The sequence below is a fragment of the Balaenoptera borealis genome (genome assembly GCF_965194805.1).
Source record: "Balaenoptera borealis genome assembly, chromosome: 12".
Classification (NCBI taxonomy): Eukaryota; Metazoa; Chordata; class Mammalia; order Artiodactyla; family Balaenopteridae; genus Balaenoptera; species Balaenoptera borealis.
The window spans coordinates 10,971,946-10,995,609 of record NC_138869.1 but is presented as its reverse complement, the minus strand read 5'-3'; the positions used below and the strand labels follow the sequence as shown (position 1 = coordinate 10,995,609).

The 23,664-nt window shown below is 46.7% G+C and overlaps 1 protein-coding gene and 1 long non-coding RNA gene across 4 annotated transcripts; one reads left to right on the top strand and one right to left on the bottom strand.

Moving 5' to 3' along the window:
- Positions 1-1,617: 1,617 nt before the first annotated feature.
- On the bottom strand, positions 1,618-6,663 carry GHRL (ghrelin and obestatin prepropeptide; the record flags this gene model as incomplete). Of its 3 annotated transcripts, none has more annotated exons than XM_082344447.1 (4): positions 1,618-2,111; positions 2,587-2,695; positions 5,591-5,707; positions 5,930-6,193. In XM_082344447.1, the coding sequence occupies 4 exons, from the start codon at positions 6,191-6,193 to the stop codon at positions 2,092-2,094; spliced, it is 510 nt and encodes a 169-aa protein (XP_082200573.1). In that variant the 3' UTR covers positions 1,618-2,091. The 3 variants fall into 3 exon arrangements, with proteins under 3 accessions (XP_082200573.1, XP_082200574.1, XP_082200572.1); XM_082344448.1 differs by lacking the exon at positions 1,618-2,111 and adding an exon at positions 6,564-6,663 and having other exon boundaries at positions 2,463-2,695; positions 5,930-6,065; XM_082344446.1 differs by lacking the exon at positions 1,618-2,111 and having other exon boundaries at positions 2,463-2,695.
- Positions 6,664-7,585: 922 nt separating this feature from the next.
- Positions 7,586-23,663, top strand: LOC309606850. Its single transcript, XR_014232081.1, has 3 exons — positions 7,586-7,674; positions 7,837-7,952; positions 18,921-23,663. It is a non-coding gene; the product is annotated as an uncharacterized lncRNA (long non-coding RNA).
- The last annotated feature ends 1 nt before the right edge of the window (position 23,664 follows it).

The following is a 23,664-nucleotide window of genomic DNA, read 5'->3' as shown; positions in this document are numbered from 1 at the left end:
CCTCTGTTTCTGGAGTGAATGACCTAGGCAAGTGGGAGAGAAGGCTTGTGTGTCCCTTGAGAAAGGAGTAGGGCTTGTCTTTGTGGAGGAGCATCAGGTGATGAGCATTCCCCCCAGGGCCTGGCCCCCATCCTCCCCGGAGCCCCGTCTGGCTGCTTCTCCAGCAGGTCAGGAGCTGGTTTCTTGGGCCCTTTGCCTATGTTTGAGTCTTGGTGCCTCCGCTGGGTGTTGAGAAGAGGGCGGTGGGCCTGGCTAGTGATGATCAGGGTTGCACCCCTACTAAGCTTTAGAGCTGGGACGTGCCTCAGCTCCAGGCCCGCGTGTGGGTCTCTGCATCAGAGCGAGTGGCTGGCTCACTGGAGGCGGACTTCTGCTTCCTCTCTCCCTCCACCCAAGTAGTTCACCTGCTCTCCAGTACCTTAGATTCCTCTAGTGGGGATAATGCCTTTCAAAGTGTGATTACCACTTAGAGGCAGATGCTTTCAGAAGCAAGGGCTCGGTGAGCTGCGTCACTGCACGGTCAGGTAGTCAGGTGTGTGGTCCCCCGAGAGATGGAAGAGTGTGTATATGTGTTGTGTGCCCAATGCATGGGCATGGAGTTGACAGCAGAGCTGGGGCTTAGAGAGTTGTGGGGGGGAGATAAGTGAAAGAGGGAACAGGACAGCTTTTTCATGCGCTTTCAGTTTTGTTGAGGGCCCCCTGGCCAAGTCTGCATTTTCCTCAGTTATATAAGAGTCCACACCTGCTCTAAGCTAGGTGGGCCGACCTGGCTCTGCTGCCTGAATAGGACCCCGTGGCCTCTAAGCCACTTTATATATGCGCCTGGGGGTCTTGTTAAAATGCAGATCCTGATCTATTAGGGCGGGGGCGGGGCCTGAGACTGCATTTCTAAGGGTCTCTGATCATGTGACATTCCACGGACCATGTGTGGCTCCTCACTGAGGCATGGTGGTGGGGTTTCGGGGTGCCCGCTTAGTGTGATCAGTGGTTAGTGCTGTAGGGCTGTGCCTTGAGTGCCAGATGGCCAGAATTTCACTCGAAAAGATACTTGGCTCCTAGAGGGAGCCCTTTGTGACAGAGGTTTCTCCAGAATATGGATGTTACCCCCAGCTTCGCAGAGGGGCATCCTGCATGTTTCTGATGGGTGCGCACCTGTTGGGGTGGGCGGTGCTCCTCCCCTTGTGATCACGCATCCATCGTCACTAGCTCTCAAGTCAGTTCACGTGTTTATACCAAAGAGCAAGTGACTGATAAGTGACATTCCTCCCAGGAAGACTGGGTCTTCACTGGAATTCAGTTGTGGAATTTAAGGACCAAGGCTCACTTCAGCTGTGAGCTGGAGTTGGAAGTGTTTTTGGACATCAACCTGGTGTCCCAAATCAATGAAGGAACCAAGGTAATGGCCAGCCTTGGCCACATGAGGTGGCGTCTGCTGTGCCAGGTCTTTTCAGTGGACAAGGAGGAAGGAGGAGGAGTTAGGTCAGCTGTGTCCAGCAGTGGCTCTAGCCATTGTTAGCGGCCCACTTAGTCCAGCTTCAAACTTAGGCTCTCACATTCCCAGCATCCTTTTCTGCCCATGGATGTCAGTTCAACGGCTGTTGGCTCTGATAGTGTCACCTGAAGTTTTCCTGTCCACACAGGCCTTGCTGGTTGTTAATAAGCTCTCAGTGCAACTTTGCATCGGGAAGCTCTGATATTTAAAGGAACTTAGTCTTTCTTCTCCTTTTTCTCCTCTGTCTCACCCCTCCTTCCCCCTTTCTGTCCACCTCCTCTCCCCCAGTAGCCTTATCTGCTTGTAGAAATGGGTCTAATTTGGTTTTCTAAGCATTGACACCTCGTTGCTACATGTTCTTCTTTTCTCTTCCCATTGACCATAGACCAAGAATGGGGCAGGGGGTGTTTTTCAGTGAAATGTGAAATTTTCCTCTTTCGTGAAATAAACATTTTGAACCTTCACCATCCAGTTTGAGCATTTATTCACCTCCTAGGCTGGTACCCCTCAGAGCTGGGAGTGGTCTCGGAAGTGTTCTGGAAGCCAGGTAAGTGCTTCTGAGGGTGGGAAAACGGAGAGGTGGCTGGACTCAGGGCCCGTCACTTGTCGGCTGGGGTTTCTGAAAAGCAAGAGGTCAAGTCAAAGTGCTGTGTCTGGGACTTCCCTGGTGGTCCAGTGGTTAAGACTCTGTGCTTCCACTGCGGGGGGCACGGGTTCGATCCCTGATTAGGGAACTAAGATCCCGCATACCGTGCAGTACAGCCAAAAAAAACCCAAAACATCAAAAAAATAGTGCTGTGTCCGCCATCCTGCCAGTGCCATCAAAGTTGGCTTTTCTTCCACAGGGTGACGGAGGTGGTGTGTTGTAATGGGGGGAGCGCTGGCCTCAGAATATGGACCGTGTGATTTGGGCACATCCCCTAAAAGCTGGGGGCCCTGGAACCATTCCCCCGCAGGTACTGAGGGATGACTGTGTTTGGGAAAGAGGAATTAGAAGCTCTTTTGAGAGGCGGGGATGGGGAAGAAAACTTCTGTTTTGTCACCCATAGGCGGACTCACATTGGGACTCCGAGGAAACTGGAGAAAGGACTTACCACTGGCGTCTTCCCAAAGGACGTCCTGAAGAAACTTCCCCAGGGTCTGGCCGTGCTGGTGGGAGTGAGCCCCTGACAGCTTGATCCCAACGTCAAAGGGGGCGCTGAACTAGGAGGAGGATCCAGGAATTGTCAGAGGTCACACCCTCCCGTCCCTGCCCCGCCCCCCGCCCCCCGCCCCCATCCCCATCCCAGTGGAGGCCCTGGGCTCTCAGGAGAGGGAGAGAGGGGGCCTGGGGTCCAGCAGGCACCACTGAGGGGACAGCTCAGCCAGGTTACCCTCCTGCCCAGACCTAGTCTTAGCGTCCGCACCATCTTTAGGAGGCTTACCTTGTACCCTCTTTCCTTACCTCTGAGGAGGTTACTGATAAAAGCTGTGAGGTCCCCTAGATCAAGGTTCCCCGCTCCTTGCAGCTTAGGAAGACATAAGGTTGAATGGCCAGTGGTAGAGTTTCAGGCCCTGGCAGGGTGATCTGGGGAGCAGGGTTCTCCCTGGTGTACACAGCACTAGCCCCCCACCTTCCTCCCTTCCCAGGTGGTCTTCCTCTCATTTGCACAGGCCTCTCCTTGTTCTGTGGGAAATTGGACAGGAAGCTGACCTTTCCCTAGAACGATGCTCTGAGCCAAGTTTGTTCTTCTTTCTGTGCCTCCGTCTCGTCCCTTCCACAGGGAGAGCACCCCATTTCCCCTAATTTCTCGGCATCCTATGAGATGATTTACTGGAGCTCAGTTTTGGGTGAATAGGAAGGAGCTCTGTTTTCGGCCACATCATCGTTTCTCACCTGGGGAGTGGAGACTATCTTTAGCTCCGTTCATCCAGTAACTGCCTGGGTTCCTGGCCCTGTTGGTCACTGAGATTCTGGATGAGTTGACGCAGGGATCTTGGGGCTGAAAGGGAGCCCTCGGTCCTTGGTCCTCCTGCCTCCTTGGCCTCCAGACAGGACACGTGAGCCGCATTTTTCAGATAAAGGAGCTGAGGCCCCGACTTGCCTGGGGCCACAGAGGGAGGTGGAAGCAAGGGCCAGACTGCAGGCCTGAGTCCACCAGCCCTGGAGCCTCTTTGAGCCCCCGAGCCGCTGCCCTGCCCTGCGTGCAGCCCTTGCCCTGGTCAGTCCCAGGCTGAGCCCCTTTCCCTCCGGGCAGGAGCCACTGTTGCTCCCATTTCACAGATGAGCTGAGATGCTCAGAGATGTTATTAAAACAACAGATATCTGTTGGTCCCCTTTTTAAAATTTACCTCCCCCTCTTGTCTCCACCGTGAAGGTGGAGCGAGTGGAGATGATATGAGTGATTTTGGGGGAACTGAGGCCCCTCTGTCCCCTCCCTTCAGTAAATACTCATTTCCCCTCCACCCCTGTGGTTGATGCGGGTGGTTGGATGACCCCAGCAGACTTTGCAGCACCACAAGCACCAAGCTGGGGACCTGCTGGGCTGGTTTGCACCCTGGAACCGGGCGACGGGCAACTGACGGGAGGTGCAGCAGCTGTTGGATAGGGGAGCGGCTTCGAGCGACTTGAAAAGGCGCCTTAGTGTCTCATCTGGTCAGTGGGGGATGGGTGGAACTTGGTCTTGAAAGCTTCCAGCTCTGAAACTTGATTTCAGGAAAACTTTTGGAGGGGGTGTAGGGGCCTGGGATGAGTGAGGTGGGACCCCAGCCCTGGAGAGGTTCGGGGGGCACAGCCAGAGCTCTGCAGCCTGTGTCACAGGCCTCCCACCTGCCTCTGGCGTCCCACTACTGCCGACATTTCAGACTCCTGGTTCTAGCGGAGCCAGGGCCTGCCGTTTGCTCTGTGGAAACTGGAAACATCCAGCCGTGAGTCATCAGCCACTGGAACCTCTTCCCCGCCTGGGCTAACTTAGGGTGTCTCTGGCCCCACTGGACCTGGCAGTCTCACCCGGAAAGTTCCCTGGTTTTAGTCTAAGGATTTGCAGGTCGATGAGTGGGAATGTGGCGGGTGGGGTCTCACATGTGGCGGAGGAGGCGCCTGGTGAGGGTCAGAGGGCAAGGGTTGGGGATTTGACCCCTGAGGGGAGGAGAGGCTGGGAGTAGGTGGAGGGAGGCCGAGGCTGGGCAGAGGAGACTTCCTGGGCCACCTGCTCGCTCTCTGCCAGACCGGTGATGGGGACACAGGGCTTGGGGACTGGAGTTCCCCAGACTGTGGGTCCCACCTCTGCCCCATGCAGGCTGTGGCCCCTCAACCCAGTGAGCTCCCTCGGCTGAACCTCGGTTCCTCATCTCTAAATGAGGGCACAGAAACCAGCCCCGCTGACCTCACAGGCGGTTGTAGAGGTTAAATGCTATGCAGGAGGGTAAAGCAGCCGGAAAGTGAAACCGCAGTTACTAACAGTAGTTACTAGGCACCAGCCGGGGATTCTGGTTTCCCTGCGTGCGGGTATCTGTCCTCACCTAAACTCTTGTCAGAACCATTCCCCGGACCGCGGCTGCCCGACGGGTAACTATAAAACGCCTTCTCTCCTAGTTCTCCGTTTCTCTCTAAATGGCTCCCCTGCCCCGTGAACTATTCATCAAAGCTCAAGCAAGCCTGATGAGCCCCATCCTCGTCTACAGGTGGGGTTTGGTGAGAGCTGGGCCTGCCGCTCACCTGTCCAGGCCGCCGTCTGGTAAGATTTGGTAAGGTAAGGTCTGAGGGGCCCGTGAGTCAATCAGAAAGTTTTCTGCAGGAAACGCCTCCAGTCTGTGACCAGCTCTTTCTTCCTGAGTGTCTATTTGCTGGCTCCCCTCTGAGATCACCTGTCGTCTGCTGGCGCCCCCTCTCCCCTCTGCTTGAGGCTCATCCTAACACAGCAAACTTGCTTAGATGTTTGCCTGTTGATCGGCAAAGCCGATCTCACTGAGCCCAGTGGTGCAGAGTCCACTGTTTTTGTGCTATTTAATGTTCCTTGAGTGGCTGGTAAGTGAGTCCCTGTGGATGGCCGCCTCTCCACGCCCTCCCGCGCCCCATCCCCTCCACTGCTGAAAGTACAAAACTGCAGAGGGACCCACCTGGATTTCCAGCTCGTCCCCTGCGCCTTCCGCCTGACTTCTGACTTCTGCGTCAAGCCAGCCTTCCAGGGCCCGGGGCTTCGGTTTGGCTGACAGCTTCTTGGATTCCTTTCTCTGCTGGAAAGAGGAGGTGTTCTCCTTAGGGCCCTAAGCCCCCCTGTCCTTCCAGAAGCAGAGTGAGGTGTGGGCCCACGGTCAGACCCAGAGTCCTCCTTTGTGCTCTGGGAGAAGAAGGCTGAAGCGCAGAGGGGGTGAGCCGCTGCCCAGGTCACGCAGCTCATGGCAGGGCTGCAATGCGATTCCCCAGTCAGAACGCAGGGCTCGTGGGGGACGTCTCACCTGCACTTTCTGGTGTTCGGGGCTCAGGAAGCTGGAGCCCGCCATGGCCAAGTCCACCCAGAGCACACTGAGGAGCAGCAGGCTGCAGACGGTCCCTGGGGAGGGCATGGCCTCGGCTGGCTGGGGACAGATGGGCCTGGAGGAGAGAGCGTCTCTGGGCAGCATGCGCCCCCCATTCCATCCCCTCTTTTCCCCCTGCTTCCCTCCCTGTGCCTCTGAGCCCAGCAGACAGGCTGAAGGGCTCTGACCTGGACCTGGGGCCATGACTGCGGAGTAGAGCGGCTCTTAGCGCCCTCTCTGCCCGCCTCCCCCAGGTAGGAGCGATGGAAGGATGTGTGTGCTCTTTTCCAAGACTGTTCTTCTGGGGGCAGAATGCTTGGCAGTGGGGCTCCCCATGTCCTTTATCCCAGGCCCCGAGGACCTTGTGCCAAGTTTCTCGAGGATGTATGAGGAAGCTGAACTGGCAAGGTCCCAGGAGACATGGGGGCACTGGGGTGGCTCCCAAGCCCAGCTCTGAGCAGCCAGGCTGCCCCAGGTCATGCGACCTCCCCGAGTTCAGATGGGCCTGGCAGTGGAGGTGAATTAACCCATAAACAGACCCACCTACATGCAAGGGAGTCGCCAGAGTGCCTACCTGGGATTCCTGGTGGAGGTGGCGACTGTTGGCTGCCTGGTCATTATATAGGCAGCCTGTGTTTGTTTTAAACCAGCAACCCCACCTCAGGGCAGCCCAGTATCCGGGGGCTGATTGACATTCCTTGGGAACTAAAAATGCTCACGTCGTCCTCTGGGTAGAAATCAACAGCGGAGGGCAAACGCCCCGAGAGATGTCTGGGTGGCCTGGGACAGCCACGTGAGGTGGCCATCTGCTGCTCCTCTCCGCAAGCGCGCCTGGCCCTGGTTTAGATGGGAGGGAGGAGAGTGGCCCTGGGTCTGGTCTGGCTTTGCTGCTCTGGGGCCTTGGCTTACTGGCCCTTCTGCCACTCCCTTCCTCCCGGGATAGAACGAGGTATCCTCACTTGAACTCAGGAGCTTATCCTGCCCCTGCGCTCGCTGCTCTCCATGAGGGATGCTGCTCTGGCTCCCACACACCCCGAGCACATGGGACGCTGGCGCTTGGAATTCTCACACGTCCCCGAGGGAAGCCCCATTTTTCAGATGAGGAAACTGCGGAGGAGCAGGGCAGGGATCATCTCCAACAGGGGCTGAACTCCAGTCCTTTTTTTTTTTTAAATGCGTAGTATGATCCCATTTTATGGAAGAAATACAAGACAGAAAAATACAACAAATATAGACAGCCAACTATCTGGAAGGACATATGCTATTCAATTTTTTCTTCTTTGGAATTATTTTTAGTGCTTAGGTTGAATATTCATTTGGTAATAAGAAACAAGCAAATAAGGAAAGTCTTACTTTTGTGTAACTCTTGGTAGAATCACATGCTCCACCTTGCAAAAAAAATCAAACCTAAGTCTATAGATGCTGTAGTTTCAATAACCAACTCCCAAGAAATACAGGGGATGGAAGAGTGTGTAAAGGGGACCCACAGGGATGCAATCAGCCCAATACAAGCTGAGGGCAACAATAATGGGCAAGTGTCCAATCCTTTCTTCTGGGTGGTGGTGATGGCTGCGCTCAGCTTGGTCTTTCTTAATGTGTGCGCTTGTCTCCCCTCGCCCAGCCAGGTTCTGAGAGGAGGCAGAGTGCCCTGGGGGCAGGAGAGCCGGGACCTGGTGCTGCCACAGGTGACCACACACAGATTGGCCTTACGCAGATCACTAAGCGTCCCCCTGCTCACGGCTGCCTCTCAGAGGGGCTCTGAGGATTAACTGAGGTGATGGGTGTGAAATCCTTTATAACCTGTCAAGTACCATTCAAATGACAACTGTTTTTTGTACCCTGGCCAGCCTTTGCCACGTCAGATGTTCACGGACGAAGAGTGCATCAACCACGTGGGGGATTCCTTATGTGCCCGCAGCGGCTCATCCCACGGGATGCCCAGGTGGTGACTCCTAAGGGCTCGGTGAGTTGTCTGCGTAGACGTTCTAGCGTTTCAGAGGAGGAGCTCACTTCTGGCTGGGCTCGGGCTGGGAGGGTAGGAAGGGCTCCATGATCCAGGCGGCGGAAGTGGAGCAGGGCTTTGAAGGGAGGGCACCGCTGCAGGCAGAGGGGCAGGAGCGGAGGGGAACAGCAGGCGTGGGTGTAGACTGTTTGTGGCCCCAGTGAGAAGGCTGGGTGCTCGGAGGAGGGTGGTAATGGGGCGGGTTGTAAGAAAAGGCCTAGACGGAGGTGCGGGGCTGGGATAAGCAGTTTGGAAGCTGGTGGCCCAAGGAGTTTGGGCTTGATCTGGAAGAGGGAGGCCACTGAAGGCTCTTGAGCAGAGGAGTGACAGAACACGACCTTAAAGACCTGGGAGGCTGCACCCTTATTTCACGGGGAGAAAACCTGAATGCCACAGGGACCACACTTTCCCCAAAGCCACGCAGCCCTCAGTGGCAGTGCCCGGACGCCCAGCCAGGCTCCTGAGCAGGACGGGATGGGGCAGGGGAGCCAGCAGAACGCTGGTCATCCAGTGACCGCCTGAGATGGTTGTCAGGGGGCACTGGACCCTTGTGGAGACTCTAGGGACAGTGGGTGCCCGGGAGGGGCTGGACTGAGCCCCTCAGTAGAATGTGGGGACTGAGTACCTCCTGCTGGAAAACTTCTCACCACCAGTGCACTGGGGGGCCGGAATCCTCCCGCAGTCCCAGCAGAGTGTAAGCGTGTCACCTGGAGGCCTTCGCTCTTGCGGGCCACCTGAGCTGATGCCTCTGGGCCTCGGGGCTCAGAAGGGCTGAAGGTGGAGCAGGTAGGGAGATGCTAGAGAACGCCTGCAACTGTTTCAGAGCGTGGCCCCTCCTGCCCCCCCCGCCCCAAAAAACCCCAAACGGACTATGGTGACCAGGCCCCACGGAGATGTGAGGCCTCCTTCAGTCCCGGCCCTGGAGACAGGAGCTGCCAGTGTTGATCTTAGATAACGCCCCGCAGGCAAACACCCACACCTGCTGCTGCGTTCCCTTCCGGAGCAGAAAGGTGGCCTGCGGGCTGGAAAGCACCCGGAGCACATCCCGCAGAGCGGAGGCTGGTTGGGGGAGGGAGGAAGGAAGGATGCCGGGTACACTGAGGGAGGGGGAGGCGGCACCCAGAAAGTACCTCGCTGCCCACCCCCGGCTGTGGACGGGGTGTAGGTGGGGTGGGGATGCACGCAGACCTGAGCCCTTTGAGGGCCTTTGAGGAGGACTGGTTGGCTCGGGGGGGAGGACCGACTTGCCCCCAGCACGTGTTTCCCCTCGTTTGAGTGTGGATAATGCCAAGGCCAGTCTGTCCGTCTGTCTCCTTCTCTGAACCTTCCTCTGGATTGCTTGCTGGTTGGTGGTTTCCTTCCCACGGCAGGGTCTTGAGGGCCCGGCCTCATCCACAGATAAGGACACATCATCACTGAATTAATTGCTGTATGTCAGTGGTGTCTGAGAACAGATTGTGTACGCTTTCCACTGTCATTCTGTTTGTACTGTTAAGTAGTCGGCTGAGCAAGGAGTTTGTTCATGAATTTGGCCAAACCTTGGTCTGAATGAGGCAGATTCTGGGGTAATAGAAACGGGTTTCATTTTTTTGAGATAGCTAGGGCTCCTTGGCGGGGCTTATCTTTTTCTCCCTGTTCTGGCTTCCATAACTTGTAGAACAGCATCGATCACTAGAAGTATCATGCCAGTCATGCAGTTAAAAATTCCTTAGGAGTCACATTAAAAAATGCAAAAAGAAACAGATACAATCAATTTTAATAATATACTGTAATATATCCAAAATACTATCAATTTGACATGTAATCAATGTTAATTAGGTATTTTGCACTGGTTTTCTTTTTACTAAATTTTCAAAATCCATTGTGTATTATATTTTCACAGCACATTTCAGTTCAGACCAGCCACATTTCCAGTGCTCAGCAGCTACTTGTGGCGCACGGCTACTGCACTGGACGAGTTCTAGATCATCATGGGTGTCACTCTTGCAACTTCCACATCCTTAGCCCAGGGCTGTCTCATCCCTCCTGCTCCAAACCCAGCCTCTCCCACTGGGGCTTCCCTGTTCTCCTGCCATCATGGGGCTGGAGCCCCCAGTATTGGTCTCCTATCTTAAGTCTTTCTCTCCAACAGCTTTTGCCCTCAGCGTTAAAATATGCCCAGGTCTCTCTAATCCTGGAAAGGTCTGTTGATGCCTTCTTGCCCTCATGCTACCGTGTCCAGGCAGAATTTCCTGTCCCTGTATCCTGTTCCTTATGGGTACTGGCCCCTCCAAACTCTGTAGCTTGACTCCCCGCACCCCCTGCCAACCACTGTGCTGAAACTGTTCTCAGAGCTACAGGTAGCGCAGTCTAGGGATGGCTAAGAGCCCTAGGATCTCAGGGTGAGGCCTGTAGGGTCATCTAATCTCAACCGCTGGGTGCAAACTTGTGCTGGGCTGCAGTGGATTCACAGGGGAAGCGGTAAGAAAGCAGACTTTTTTATGCCTTATCTTCGGATTCTGATCCAGTAAGTCTGCAGTGGGGCCTGAGATTCTGTATTTTAAGAAGTATCTCAGGCACTTCCTTTCTGATTATAAAATAATGTTTCCAGCAGAAAATTTGGCCGTATGTAAGATAAACTCTCTCTCCATGTATATTTGAACTTCTTATTCTGGAAAATTTCAAAGTTACAAAGAAAGCAGAGAGAGTAATACAATGAGTCTCCACAAGCATTCATCATCAGTTTCAACATTTATTAGCATTTTGCTTTGTGTATTTATCCCCCCATACTGTTTTTCTTTTGGGGGGAATATTCTAAAAGCAAATCTCAGCAATCATGTAATTTCAGCCTTAAAATCTTCAGTGTGTATCTTTAACAGATAAAACACACTCTCTTAGTCTACAACAACCCCCTTACCTAAACCTGATTCTTTTTCTGTTGTTTGTTTCTACATTTATTAGCATTTTTTCCTTCAGCAATTATTTTATCACGTTGATATACAGTTTGTACAGGAAAGGCAAGAAAAATACATGATTTTTTTTCTACTTACTAATGTTCAAAATAAGGACAGTCTCTAGATCCATCCACGTCTCTACAAATGACCCAATTTCATTCCTTTTTATGGCTGAGTAATATTCCATTGTATATACATACGCACCACATCCTCTTTATCCATTCATCTGTGGATGGGCATTTAGGTTGCTTCCATGTCCTGGCTATTGTAAATAGTGCTGCATTGAACATTGGGGTGCGTGTGTTTGTTTTGAATTACGGTTTTCTCTGGGTATATGCCCAGGAGTGGGATTGCTGGGTCATGCAGTAATTCTATTTTTAGTTTTATAAGGACCCTCCATATTGTTCTCCATAGTGGCTATATCAATTTACATGTCCACCCACAGTGCAAGAGGGTTCCCTTTTGTCCACACCCTGTCCAGCATTTGTTGTTTTGTAGATTGTCTGATGATGCCCATTCTAACTGGTGTGAGGTGATAACCTCATTGTAGTTTTGATTAGCATTTCTCTAATAATTAGTCATGTTGAGCAGCTTTTCATGTGCTTCTTGGCCATCTGTATGTCTTCTTTGGAGAAATGTCTATTTAGGTCTTCTGCCCATTTTTTGGATTGGGTTGTTTCTTTTTTTAATATTGAGCTGCATGAGCTGTTTATATATTTTGGAGATTAATCCTTTGTCTGTTGGTTCGTTTGCAAATATTTTCTCCCATTCTGAGGGTTGTCTTTTGGTGTTGTTTGTAGTTTCCTTTGCTTTGCAAAAGCTTTTAAGTTTCATTAGGTCCCATGTGTTTATTTTTGTTTTTATTTCCATTACTCTAGGAGGTGGATCAAAAAAGATCTTGCTGTGATTTATGTCAAAGAGTGTTCTTCCTATGTTTTCCTCTAAGAGTTTTATAGTGTCCGGTCTTACATTTAGGTCTGTAATCCATTTTGAGTTTATTTTTGTGTATGGTGTTAGGGAGTGTTCTGATTTCATTCTTTTACCGTAGCTGTCCAGTTTTCCCAGCACCACTTATTGAAGAGACTGTCTTTTCTCCATTGTATATCCTTGCCTCGTTTGTCATAGAGTAGTTGACCATAGGTGTGTGTGGGTTTATCTCTGGATTTTCTATCCTGTTCCATTGATCTATATTTCTGTTTTTGTGCCAGTACCATATTGTCTTAATTACTGTAGCTTTGTAGTATAGTCTGAAGTCAGGAAGCCTGATTCCTCCTGCTCCGTTTTTTTCCCTTAAGACTGCTTTGGCTATTCAGGGTCTTTTGTGTCTCCATACAAATTTTAAGATTTTTTGTTCTAGTTCTGTAAAAAAAAATGCCACTGGTAATTTGAAAGGGATTGCATTGAATCTGTAGATTGCTTTGGGTAGTATAGTCATTTTCATGGTATTGATTCTTCCAATCCAAGAACGTGGTATATCTGTCCATCTATTTGTGTCATCTTTGATTTCTTTCATCAGTGTCTTAAAGTTTTCTGAGTACAGGTCTTTTACCTCCTTAGGTAGGTTTGTTCCTAGGTATTTTATTCTTTTTGTTGCAGTGGTGAATGGGATTGTTTCCTTAATTTCTCTTTCTGATCTTGCATTGTTAGTGACTAGGAATGTAAGAGATTTCTGTGCATTAATTTTGTATCCTGCAACTTTACCAAATTCATTGATTAGCTCTAATAGTTTTCTGGTGGCATCTTTAAGATTCTCTATGTATAGTATCATGTCATCTGCAGACAGTGACAGTTTTACCTCTTCTTTTCCAATTTGTATTCCGTTTATATCTTTTTCTTCTCTGATTGCCGTGGCTAGGACTTCCAAAACTATGCTGAATAATAGTGGTGAGAGTGGACATCCTTGTCTTGTTCCTGATCTTAGAGGAAATGCTTTCAGTTTTCCACCATTGAGAATGATGTTTGCTGTGGGTTTGTCATAGATGGGCTTTATTATGTTGAGGTAGGTTCCCTCTTTGCCCACTTTCTGGAGAGTTTTTATTATAAATGGGTGTTGTCAAAAGCTTTTTCTGCATCTATTGAGATGATCATATGGTTTTTCTTCTTCAATTTGTTAATATGGTGTATCACATTGATCGATTTGCATATATTGAAGAATCCTTGCATCCCTGGGATAAATCCCACTTGATCATGGCGTATGATCCTTTTTTTTTTTTTTAACATCTTTATTGGAGTATAATTGCTTTACAATGGTGTGTTAGTTTCTGCTTTATAACAAAGTGATTCAGTTATACATATACATATGTTCCCATACCTCTTCCCTCTTGCATCTCCCTCCCTCCCACCCTCCCTATCCCACCCCTCTAGGTGGTCACAAACCACCTAGCTGATCTCCCTGTGCTATGCGGCTACTTCCCACTAGCTATCTATTTTACATTTGGTAGTGTATATATGTCCATGCCACTCTCTCACTTTGTCACAGCTTACCCTTCCCCCTCCCCATATCCTCAAGTCCAAGCTCTAGTAGGTCTGTGTCTTTATTCCCGTCTTACCCCTAGGTTCTTCATGACCTTTTTTTTTTTTTCTTAGATTCCATATATATGTGTTAGCATACAGTATTTGTTTTTCTCTTTCTGACTTACTTCACTCTGTATGACAGATCTAGGTCCATCCACCTCACTACAAATAACTCCATTTCGTTTCTTTTTATGGCTGAGTAATATTCCATTGTATATATGTGTCACATCTTCTTTATCCATTCATCTGTTGATGGACACTTAGGTTGCTTCCATGTCCTGGCTATTTTAAGTAGAGCTGTAATGAACATTTTGGTACATGACTCTTTTTGAATTATGGTTTTCTCAGGGTATATGCCCAGTAGTGGGATTGCTGGGTTGTATGGTAGTTCTATTTGTAGTTTTTTAAGGAACCTCCATACTGTTCTCCCTAGTGGCTGTATCAATTTACATTCCCACCAACAGTGCAAGAGTGTTCCCTTTTCTCCACACCCTCTCCAGCATTTATTGTTTCTAGATTTTTTGATGATGGCCATTCTGACCGGTGTGAGATGATATCTCATTGTAGTTTTGATTTGCATTTCTCTAATGATTAATGATGTTGAGCATTCTTTCATATGTTTGTTGGCAATCTGTATATCTTCTTTGGAGAAATGTCTATTTAGGTCTTCTGCCCATTTTTGGATTGGGTTGTTTGTTTCTTTGTTATTGAGCTGCATGAGCTGCTTGTAAATTTTGGAGATTAATCCTTTGTCAGTTGCTTCATTTGCAAATATTTTCTCCCATTCTGAGGGTTGTCTTTTGGTCTTGTTTATGGTTTACTTTGCTTTTAATGTGTTGTTGGATTATGTTTGCTAGTATTTTGTTGAGGATTTTTGCATCTATATTCATCAGTGATATTAGTCTGTAATTTTCTTTTTTTGTAGTATCTTTGTCTGGTTTTGGTACCAGGGTGATGGTGGCCTCATAGAATGAGTTTGGGAGGGTTCCTTCCTCTGCAATTTTTGGGAAGAGTTTGAGAAGGATGGATGTTAGCTCTTCTCTAAATGTTTTATAGAATTCACCTGTGAAGCCCTCTGGTCCTGGACTTTTTTTGTTGGAAGATTTTTAATCACAGTTTCAATTTCCTTACTTGTGACTGGTCTGTTCATCTTTTCTATTTCTTCCTGGTTCAGTGTTGGAAGGTTATACCTTTCTAAGAATTTGTCCATTTCTTCCAGGTTGTCCATTTTATTCGCATAGAGTTGCTTGTAGTAGTCTCTTATGATGCTTTGTATTTCTGCCGTGTCTGTTGTAACTTCTCCTTTTTCATTTCTAATTTTATTGATTTGAGTCCTCTCCCTCTTTTTCTTGATGAGTCTGGCTAAAGGTGTATCAATTTTGTTTATCTTCTCAAAGAACCAGCTTTCCGTTTTATTGATCTTTGCTATTGTTTTCTTTGTTTGTATTTCATTTATTTCTGCTCTGGTCTTTATGATTTGTTTTCTTCTATAACTTTGGGTTTCGTTTGTTCCTCTTTCTCTAGTTCCTTTAGGTGTAGGGTTAGATTGTTTGAGATTTTTCTTGTTTCTTGAGGTAGGCTTGTATTGCTATAAACTTCCCTCTTAGAACTGCTTTTGCTGTATCCCATAGGTTTTGGATCGTCGTGTTTTCATTGTCATTTGTCTCTAGGTATTTTTTGATTTCCTCTTTGATTTCTTCAGTGATCTCTTGGTTATTAAGTAACGTATTGTTTAGCCTCCATGTGTTTGTGTGTTTTTACGTTTTTTTCCCCTGTAATTGATTTCTAATCTCATAGTGTTGTGGTCGGAAAAGATGTTTGATATGATTTCAGTTTTCTTAAATTTACCGAGGCTTGATGTGTGACCCAAGATGTGATCTATTCTGGAGAACGTTCCATGTGCACTGGAGAAGAAAGTGTAATCTGCTGTTTTTGGACGGAATGTCCTATAAATATCAATGAAATCTGTCTGATCTGTTGTGTCATTTAAAGCTTGTGTTTCCTTATTAATTTTCTGTCTGGATCATCTGTCCATTGGTGTAAGTGAGGTGATAAAGTCCCCCACTATTATTGTGTTATTGTCGATTTCCTCTTTTATAGCTGTTAGCAGTTGCCTTATGTATTGAGATGCTCCTATGTTGGGTGCATATATATTTATAATTGTCATATCTTCTTCTTGGATTGATCCCTTGATCATTATGTAGTGTCCTTCCTTGTCTCTTGTAACATTCTTTATTTTGAAGTCTATTTTATCTGATACGAGTATTGCTACTCCAGCTTTCTTTTGATTTCCATTTGCATGGAATATCTTTTTCCATCCCCCCACTGTCAGTCTGTACGTGTCCCTAGGTGTGAAGTGGGTCTCTTGTAGGCAGCATATCTATGGGTCTTGTTTTTGTATCCATTCAGCAAGCCTGTGTCTTTTGGTTGGAGCATTTAATCCATTCACGTTTAAGGTAATTATTGATATGTATGTTCCTATTACCATTTTCTTAATTGTTGTGGGTTTGTTTTTGTAGGTCCTTTTCTTCTCTTGTGTTTCTCACTTAGAGAAGTTCCTTTAGCATTTGCTGTAGAGCTGGTTCGGTGGTGCTGAATTCTCTTAGCTTTTGCTTGTCTATAAAGCTTTTGATTTCTCCGTCGAATCTGAATGAGATCCTTGCTGGGTAGAGTAATGTTGGTGTAGGTTCTTCCCTTTCATCACTTTAATTATATCGTGCCACTCCCTTCTGGCTTGTAGAATTTCTGCTGAGAAATCAGCTGTTAACCTTATGGGAGTTCCCTTGTATGTTTTTTGTCATTTTCCCCTTGCTGCTTTCAATAATTTTTCTTTGTCTTTAATTTTTGTCAGTTTGATTACTGTGTGTCTCGGCATGTTTCTCCTTGGGTTTGTCCTGCCTGGGACTCTCTGTGCTTCCTGGACTTCGGTGGCTATTTCCTTTCCCATGTTAGGGAAGTTTTTGACTATAATCTCTTCAAATATTTTCTCAGGTCCTTTCTCTCTTCTCCCTCTGGAACCCCCTATAATGCGAATGTTGTTGCGTTCAATGTTGTCCCATAGGTCTCTTAGGCTGTCTTGATTTCTCTTCATCCTTTTTTCTTTATTCTGTTCCACGGCAGTGAATTCCACCATTCCGTCCTCCAGGTCACTTATCCGTTCTTCTGCCTCAGTTATTCTGCTATTGATTCCTTCTAGTGTAGTTTTCATTTCAGTTATTGTATTGTTCATCTCTGTTTGTTTGTTCTTTAATTCTCCTAGGTCTTCGTCAAACAATTCTTGCATCTTCTCGATCTTTGGCTCCATTGTTTTTCCGAGGTCCTGGATCATCTTCACTATCATTATTCTGAATTCTTTTTCTGCAAGGTTGCCTATCTCCACTTCATTTAGTTTTTTTTCTGGGGTTTTATCTTGTTCTTTCATCCGGTACAGAGTCCTTTGCCTTTCTGTTTTGTCTATCTTTCTGTGAATGTGGTTTTCCTTCCACAGGCTACAGAACTGTGGTTCTTGTTTCTGCTGACTGCCCTCTGGTGGATGAGGCTATCTAAGAGGCTTGTGCAAGCTTCCTGATGGGAGGGACTGGTGGTGGGTAGAGCTGGGTGTTGGTCTGGTGGGCAGAGCTCAGTAAAACTTTGTTCCACTTGTCTGCTGATGGGTGGGGCTGGGTTCCCTCCCTGTTGGTTGTTTGGCCTGAGGCGACCCAGCACTGGAGCCTGTCCGGCTCTTTGGTGGGGCTAATGGCAGACTCTGGGAGGGCTCACGCCAAGGAGTACTTTCCAGAACTTCTGCTGCTAGCGTCCTTGTCCCCATGGTGAGCTACAGCCACCCCCTACCTCTGCAGGAGACCCTCCAACACTAGCCAGTAGGTCTGGTTCAGTCTCCTATGGGGTCACTGCTCCTTCCTCTGGGTCCTGATGCACACACTACTTTGTGTGTGCCCGCCAAGAGGGGAGTCTCTGTTTCCCCCAGTCCTGGCGAAGTCCTGCAGTCAAATCCCGCTAGCCTTCCAAGTCTGATTCTCTAGGAATTCCTCCTCCCATTGCCAGACCCCCAGGTTGGGAAACCTGACATGGGGCTCATAACCTTGACTCCAGTGGGTGGACTTCTGTGGTATAAGTGTTCTCCAGTTTGTGAGTCACCCACCCAACAGTTATGGGATTTGATTGTATTGTGATTGTGCCCCTCCTCCTGTCTCATTGCGGCTTCTTCTTTGTCTTTGGATGTGGGGTATCTTTTTTGGTGAGTTTCAGTGTCTTCCTGTCCATGATTGTTCAGCAGTTAGTTTTGATTCCGGTGCTCTCCCAACAGGGAGTGAGCTCACGTCCTTCTACTCCGCCCTCTTGAACCAGTCTCATGGATTTTTTTCTTAAAATATAAGTGTTTCAATCCATTATAGTCGTTTTCTTTTTGATGCTTCCATATTTGATGAGTTTATTCCTGTGTGCTTTTGACACAACCCTATCGTTTTTAATAGTTTGTTTTCTTTCTGTCTCATTAAGAAATCCTGGCCTCATGTTGTGTGTGTCCTTCCTGCTTCTGACCTTAATTTGCCATTTCTCTAAGAAGTTTTGGTTTCTTTTAGTGGGAAATAGTTTTTAAAGACCACAAATTGGATGCTAACTACTAGTATTCCTTCTAGGCCTTTTCAGTGCATAGATGAGAAAAACATAGTTTTTAGAAGGAGAAATATAGGTCATGAGTTAATACTGTTATTTCCAAGTAAAACTTAAGGTCACAGTGCTTTCACTTCTTGGCTTTTATACTTAAATTCCTTCCTTTATCTTAAAAATCTTGGTTTCTAATTACATTAACAAAGTTATCTCTATCTTGCTGTATCTTACTTACAGTATCAACATAATACATTCAAAATAAGACTATGACAATTACTACAAACCACAAAACTACGAAACGCAGCCTTAGGAATATACAGTGAAATGAGTTAAATATTTTCTCTGTGTTGTTATGCCATGGGTTTGATATATAACTCACATTACATCCAATTGATTTTCAGTTTTTAGGGATTTTTTCCCCTTTATTTGTTAATTATTAAACATTATGTGGTTCCCAAGTCAATAGTATAAGACAGGGTACATGCAGAGACTATTATCTTCCATTCCTGTCCCCTTCATTCTGTTCCTTCTTTCCTCTATAGGTAACTATTTTTATTGTGATATTTTTTCTTTCACCTATGAGTAATTTAGATGTATTCCTTAAATTTCCAAATATTTGAGGATTTTCCAGGTATTCTATTATTGATTTCTAGGTTACTTCCATTATAGTCTGAGAATATGTTCTAGATAATTTTAATTCTGTTAGATGTGTTAAAGTTTGTTTTAGGGTCCAGAAATTAGTCTGTCTTGATGAGTGTTCCAGATGTACTTGAATGCATTTAAGTGTTGCTGGGTAGAATGTTCTATGAGTGCCTGTTAGGTCAAATTGATTGATAGGTTTGTTTATGTATTCTGTAACTTTACTGTTTTTTAGGGTCCTGTGTTTTCTACTACTGAAAGAGGAGTGTTGAGATCTCCAAGTGGAATTGTAAGTGACTTCAGTTCTGTGAGTTTTTGTTTCACATATTTTGAAGCTCTGTTTTAAGTGCATACATATTTAGGATTGTTGGCTTCTTGATGAATTGACCCTTTTATTATTATGCCCTTTTTTCTCCCTTATAAGTATTTCTTGTTCTAAAGTCTACTTTATCAGAAATTTCTTGTTCTAGAACCAGTTTTTTTTTTTAATAAATTTATTTTATTTATTTATTATTATTGGCTGCGTTGGGTCTTCGTTGCTGCGTGCGTGCTTTCTCTAGTTGCGGTGAGCGGGGGCTACTCTTCGTTGTGGTGCGCGGGCTTCTCATTGCAGTGGCTTCTCTTGTTGTGGAGCACAGGCTCTGGGCTCACGGGCTTCAGTAGTTGTGGCTTGCGGGCTCTAGAGTGCAGGCTCAGTAGCTGTGGCGCACAGGCTTAGTTGCTCCGTGGCATGTGGGATCTTCCCGGACCAGGGCTTGAACGCGTGTCCCCTGCATTGGCAGGCGGATTCTTCACCACTGCACCACCAGGGAAGCCCTCTGGAACCAGTTTTATCTCATATTAATATAGACACTTTATCTTTCTTTTGATCAGTGTGTATACAGGATATCTTTCTTCTAAATCATTTCCATTGTTTTAATCTGTGTGTTTATGTTTAAAGTAGGTTTTGTATAAACAGCATATAGTTTGGTTTTGTTTTTTAAAATCCATTCTGGTAATCTCTTTTGACCAGGGACTTTTTAGACCATTGATATTTATTGTAATCACCTGTACAGTTTGGTTTAAAACTACCATCTGTTTCATATTTGACCCATCTGTTCTTTGTTCCTTTTTTATTTTCTTTTTCTCATTTCATGCCCATTTTGGCCTATTTTTATGGTATCATGTTAATCAGTACTGGCTTTTTAGCTATATTGTCTGGTTTATTCTTTTGTGCTTGACCTAGGATTTACAAACACAACTTCACGACAACGTATCTTGAACAGGTATGATATTCCTTCATAGATACTGTAAGACCCTTGAAACAGAATACTTTGATTTCCCTACTCCCATTATTTGTGCTATTGTCACACATTTTATTTCTATATGCTCTAAGCCCCACGATGTAGTTTGGATAGTTAGTATTTTTCGAGGGGTTAAAGAAATTTTTAAAAGGTCTTATATTTGCTTAGAAATTTACTATTTCAGGTGTTCCTTATTCCTTGGTATAGGTTCAGATTTTCATCTGGTAGTATTGCAGCTTTGCTGGTAATTCCGTCTTTCAGTTTTTACTTGAAAAAGTCTTTATTTCACCATTTTTGTTTTTGGCTGCGCCGTGCCGCTTGCCGGATCTCAGTACACTGAGCATGGATTGAACCTGGGCCATGGCAGTGAATCGTAACCACTAGGTCACCAGGGAACTCTCTATTTCACGTTTTTAAAAAAGATGTTTTCACCAGGTATAGATTTCTAAGCTGACAGGCTTTTGTTCTCTCAGTGCTTCAAAGACATTAATCTTCTGATGAGTTGCATAATTTCTTTCTTTTTAGAAAATTTATATATACTTTTAAATTTTTGGCTGCATTGGGTCTTTGTTGCTGCGTGTGTGCTTTCTCTAGTTGCGGTGAGTGGGGGCTCCTCTTTGCTGTGGTGGGCGGGCTCCGTAGTTGTGGCTCACGGGCTCTAGAGCTCAGGATAAGTTGTGGTGCACAGGCTTTGCTGTTCCATGGCATGTGGGATCTCCCCAGACCAGGGCTTGAACGTGTGTCCCCTGCATTGGCAGGCAGATTCTTAAGCACTGCTCCACCAGGGAAGTCTGATTTGTATAATTTCTAATGAGAAGTTGGCTGTCCTTCTTATATTTTTTCCTCTGTATGTAATATGTCTTTTTTTTTTCTGGCTGCTTATATAATTTAAAAAAAAATTTCAGTCTTATTATTGTGTGTGTGTATGTGTATTTTCTTCTGCTTGGGGTTCTTTAATTTCCTAGAATCTGTAGGGTTATAGTTCAGATTCAGTTGAGAAATTTTGGCTGTTTCTCTAAACATTTTTTCTGTCTCCTTTGGAATCCAACTTACACATATTTTAGACTATTTAATACTGTAGTCACAGTTGCCTGTGTTTGTTCTGTCTTGTCTGCTTTCTCTCTGTGCTTCAGTTTGCATAGTTTCTATTGCTGTCTTCAGATGTACTGATTTTTCCTATGGCAGTGTCTAATGTGCTTTTACTGCCATCCAGTGTATTTTTCACTCCAGATATTTAATTGTTCATTTCTAGAGACTCCATTTGCAACTTTCTTATATCTCCCATTTTTCTTATGTTCATTTTCCTTTACATTCTTGAACATATATATAATAGCTGTTTTTAAGGTAGTCATCTGCTAATTCCATGGTCTCTCTCCTTTCTGAGTCTGTGGCTATTCGCTTTTTCCTCCCCTGGTTATGGGTCATTTGCTTGCTTCTTTGCCTGCCCAGTAAGTTTGGATTAGGTGATGGACGTTGTAAATTTTATGCTGTCACATGCTGAATTTCCTTGTTATTCCTTTAAAGAATGTTGGGCTTTGATCTGGCAGGAAGTGAAATTATTGGTGGATCAGTTTGATGTTTTCAAGGCTTGCTTTTAAGGTCCAGAGCAGCCTTTACTCTAGACCTGATTGAAGATACACCATTGATGCATGATCTTTCTTAGGACTCGACCCAGTGCCCTTTGTATTGTGAAGCTGTTGCACTCTGGTTCTTGGGAACATGAACTACTCGCCCTCTGTTGAGTTCCAGGAATTGTTTGGTCTACTGCTTTTCAGTCACGAGAGTTTCACCCTTCCCATAAGCAGGTTAGTACTTGGTCAAAAGTCTAGGAGACCCTCCTGAAGATCCCAGGAGCTGGCTATCTGAGCAGCTCTCTCTTCTCTAGTACTCTGCTGTGTAAATGCTACCTTTGCCTTTCTGAACTCTCATGTGTCTTTTTAACTCAGTGAGGCTGCCCTGGATTCTGTTTCCCTGCCCTTTCCTGGGAACTGCCTCTAGGAAGAAAGCTGCGGCAATTGTGGTGCTCCCCTCCCACACCCACTTTTTCCTCTTCTTCCAAACACTGCCTGTTGTCCTACATCGGAAAGCAGTTGTTTCATGGATTTTGTGTTTTTCTAGTTGTTAATGGCGTGAGGGAAACTCATGGAGCTGTGAATCCTTCATGTGTGGAAGTGGAAATCTCCCCGTTATGAATGGTTTGGCCCTACTCCTTGATGTTTCAGAGTTTGAGGAGCTACCTGAATGTCATCCGGGGGTTTCTTTTGCTATCCTAGTTGCTTTGCTTTTGTGAAAGGATTGAAAATCAGTGTGGCTGCTACTGCCATCTTGCCCTAACTAGAATTCTCTCTATATCTTTTAAATTACCCTTACATTCCTCTCATTTGGGCTTGGCAACTGCCCTGAAGATGGACACAACATGGCATTGCACTTGGTTGGCCTGTTTTGTTGTAACAAATTGGAGGTATTTCCCTTACACCAGGAATGGCTAACATGTTACCACCCTAAGCATAAACTGTTGACAGTGGTAATTTCATTTACTTCTAGATTATTCAGACTGATTCTGGTGGTGTAAGCTATGAATACAGCCTATGGCCAGGAGCCCAATGACGTATCACTAACCCACTGTGTGACATGGGACCAGTCCCTTCTCATTATTCATTTGTAGATGGTAGCAGGCACTATAAGGAGGACCAGGCCTGCCCTCTAGAGCACAGAGCTTGTTAGGGAAGGCAGATATGTAGAGCTAACTAGAATTCAGTGTAATTTGTGTCCATTGAGAAGCCTGAGCAAAGGTGCTTCCTTGGCCTTTCTTTTCACATCTGAATAACGGAAGGGAAGAAGCAGCAATTTTTCTATTGTTCTGTGAAGGCTAGGATTTTGCGGAATGCTTTTGGAGGCCTAGTGGGCCAGGCCTCTCTATCCTCACTTCAACCAATGTAGTTACACTTATTCCAATTTTATATGTTATGATCTAAGATTTATTTCACAACAGGGATTCTGCTGCTGAAAAATGGACAAAGAACAGGCAGAAGAGGGGTCCACACTTATCTGTGCACACAGCCTCCTGCAGTGAGCGGCCTGACCTTTCATCGGTGTGTGTGCACATAAAGGCCTGGCATGAGCTCCACTCCTTGATTACGGCTGAGGAGCCCCAGCACCAGGTCCCGGATTCCACCTTGAGAGTTCTGAGCTGAGACCGATCTGGATGCCAGTGGTGGCTTTAGCATATGGTGGTGGACGGCCCAGGGCAGCTCTTGACCTTCTTGCCGTTTTCTTCACCAGTAAGTTGGGGGTATGTGCCTACACAGGTTTGCTGTGCTGCTTCACGTGTGAAAGCTCCAAGTTCATGCCACTGATACAGGTCTCAGCTACTGCTGTGACTGCTGTTTCAGTTCAGGGTCCCAGGGCCTCCCATTAGAGGTGATCCTTGGTTCAGTCGGTGAGCCTCTCCTTCCACTGACTGGGCAGTAAACCAGGTGAATTGTGCCTGCTTTCCTCGTCAGTCTTGTAACTCTTGGGATATGGTCGATATCACCCTGTATGTGCAGGGCAGACTTTATTAGCCTCAGTCTCCAGCAGAGGATGTATACTCAGGATAAGTAGCAGAGCTGGGGGCTGCAGTCCCATCCCTGAAGGCGAAGTGTAGCTTTGTATGGTGCCTTCAGCATAAACTGAGTCACAAGGACTCCTCTTACA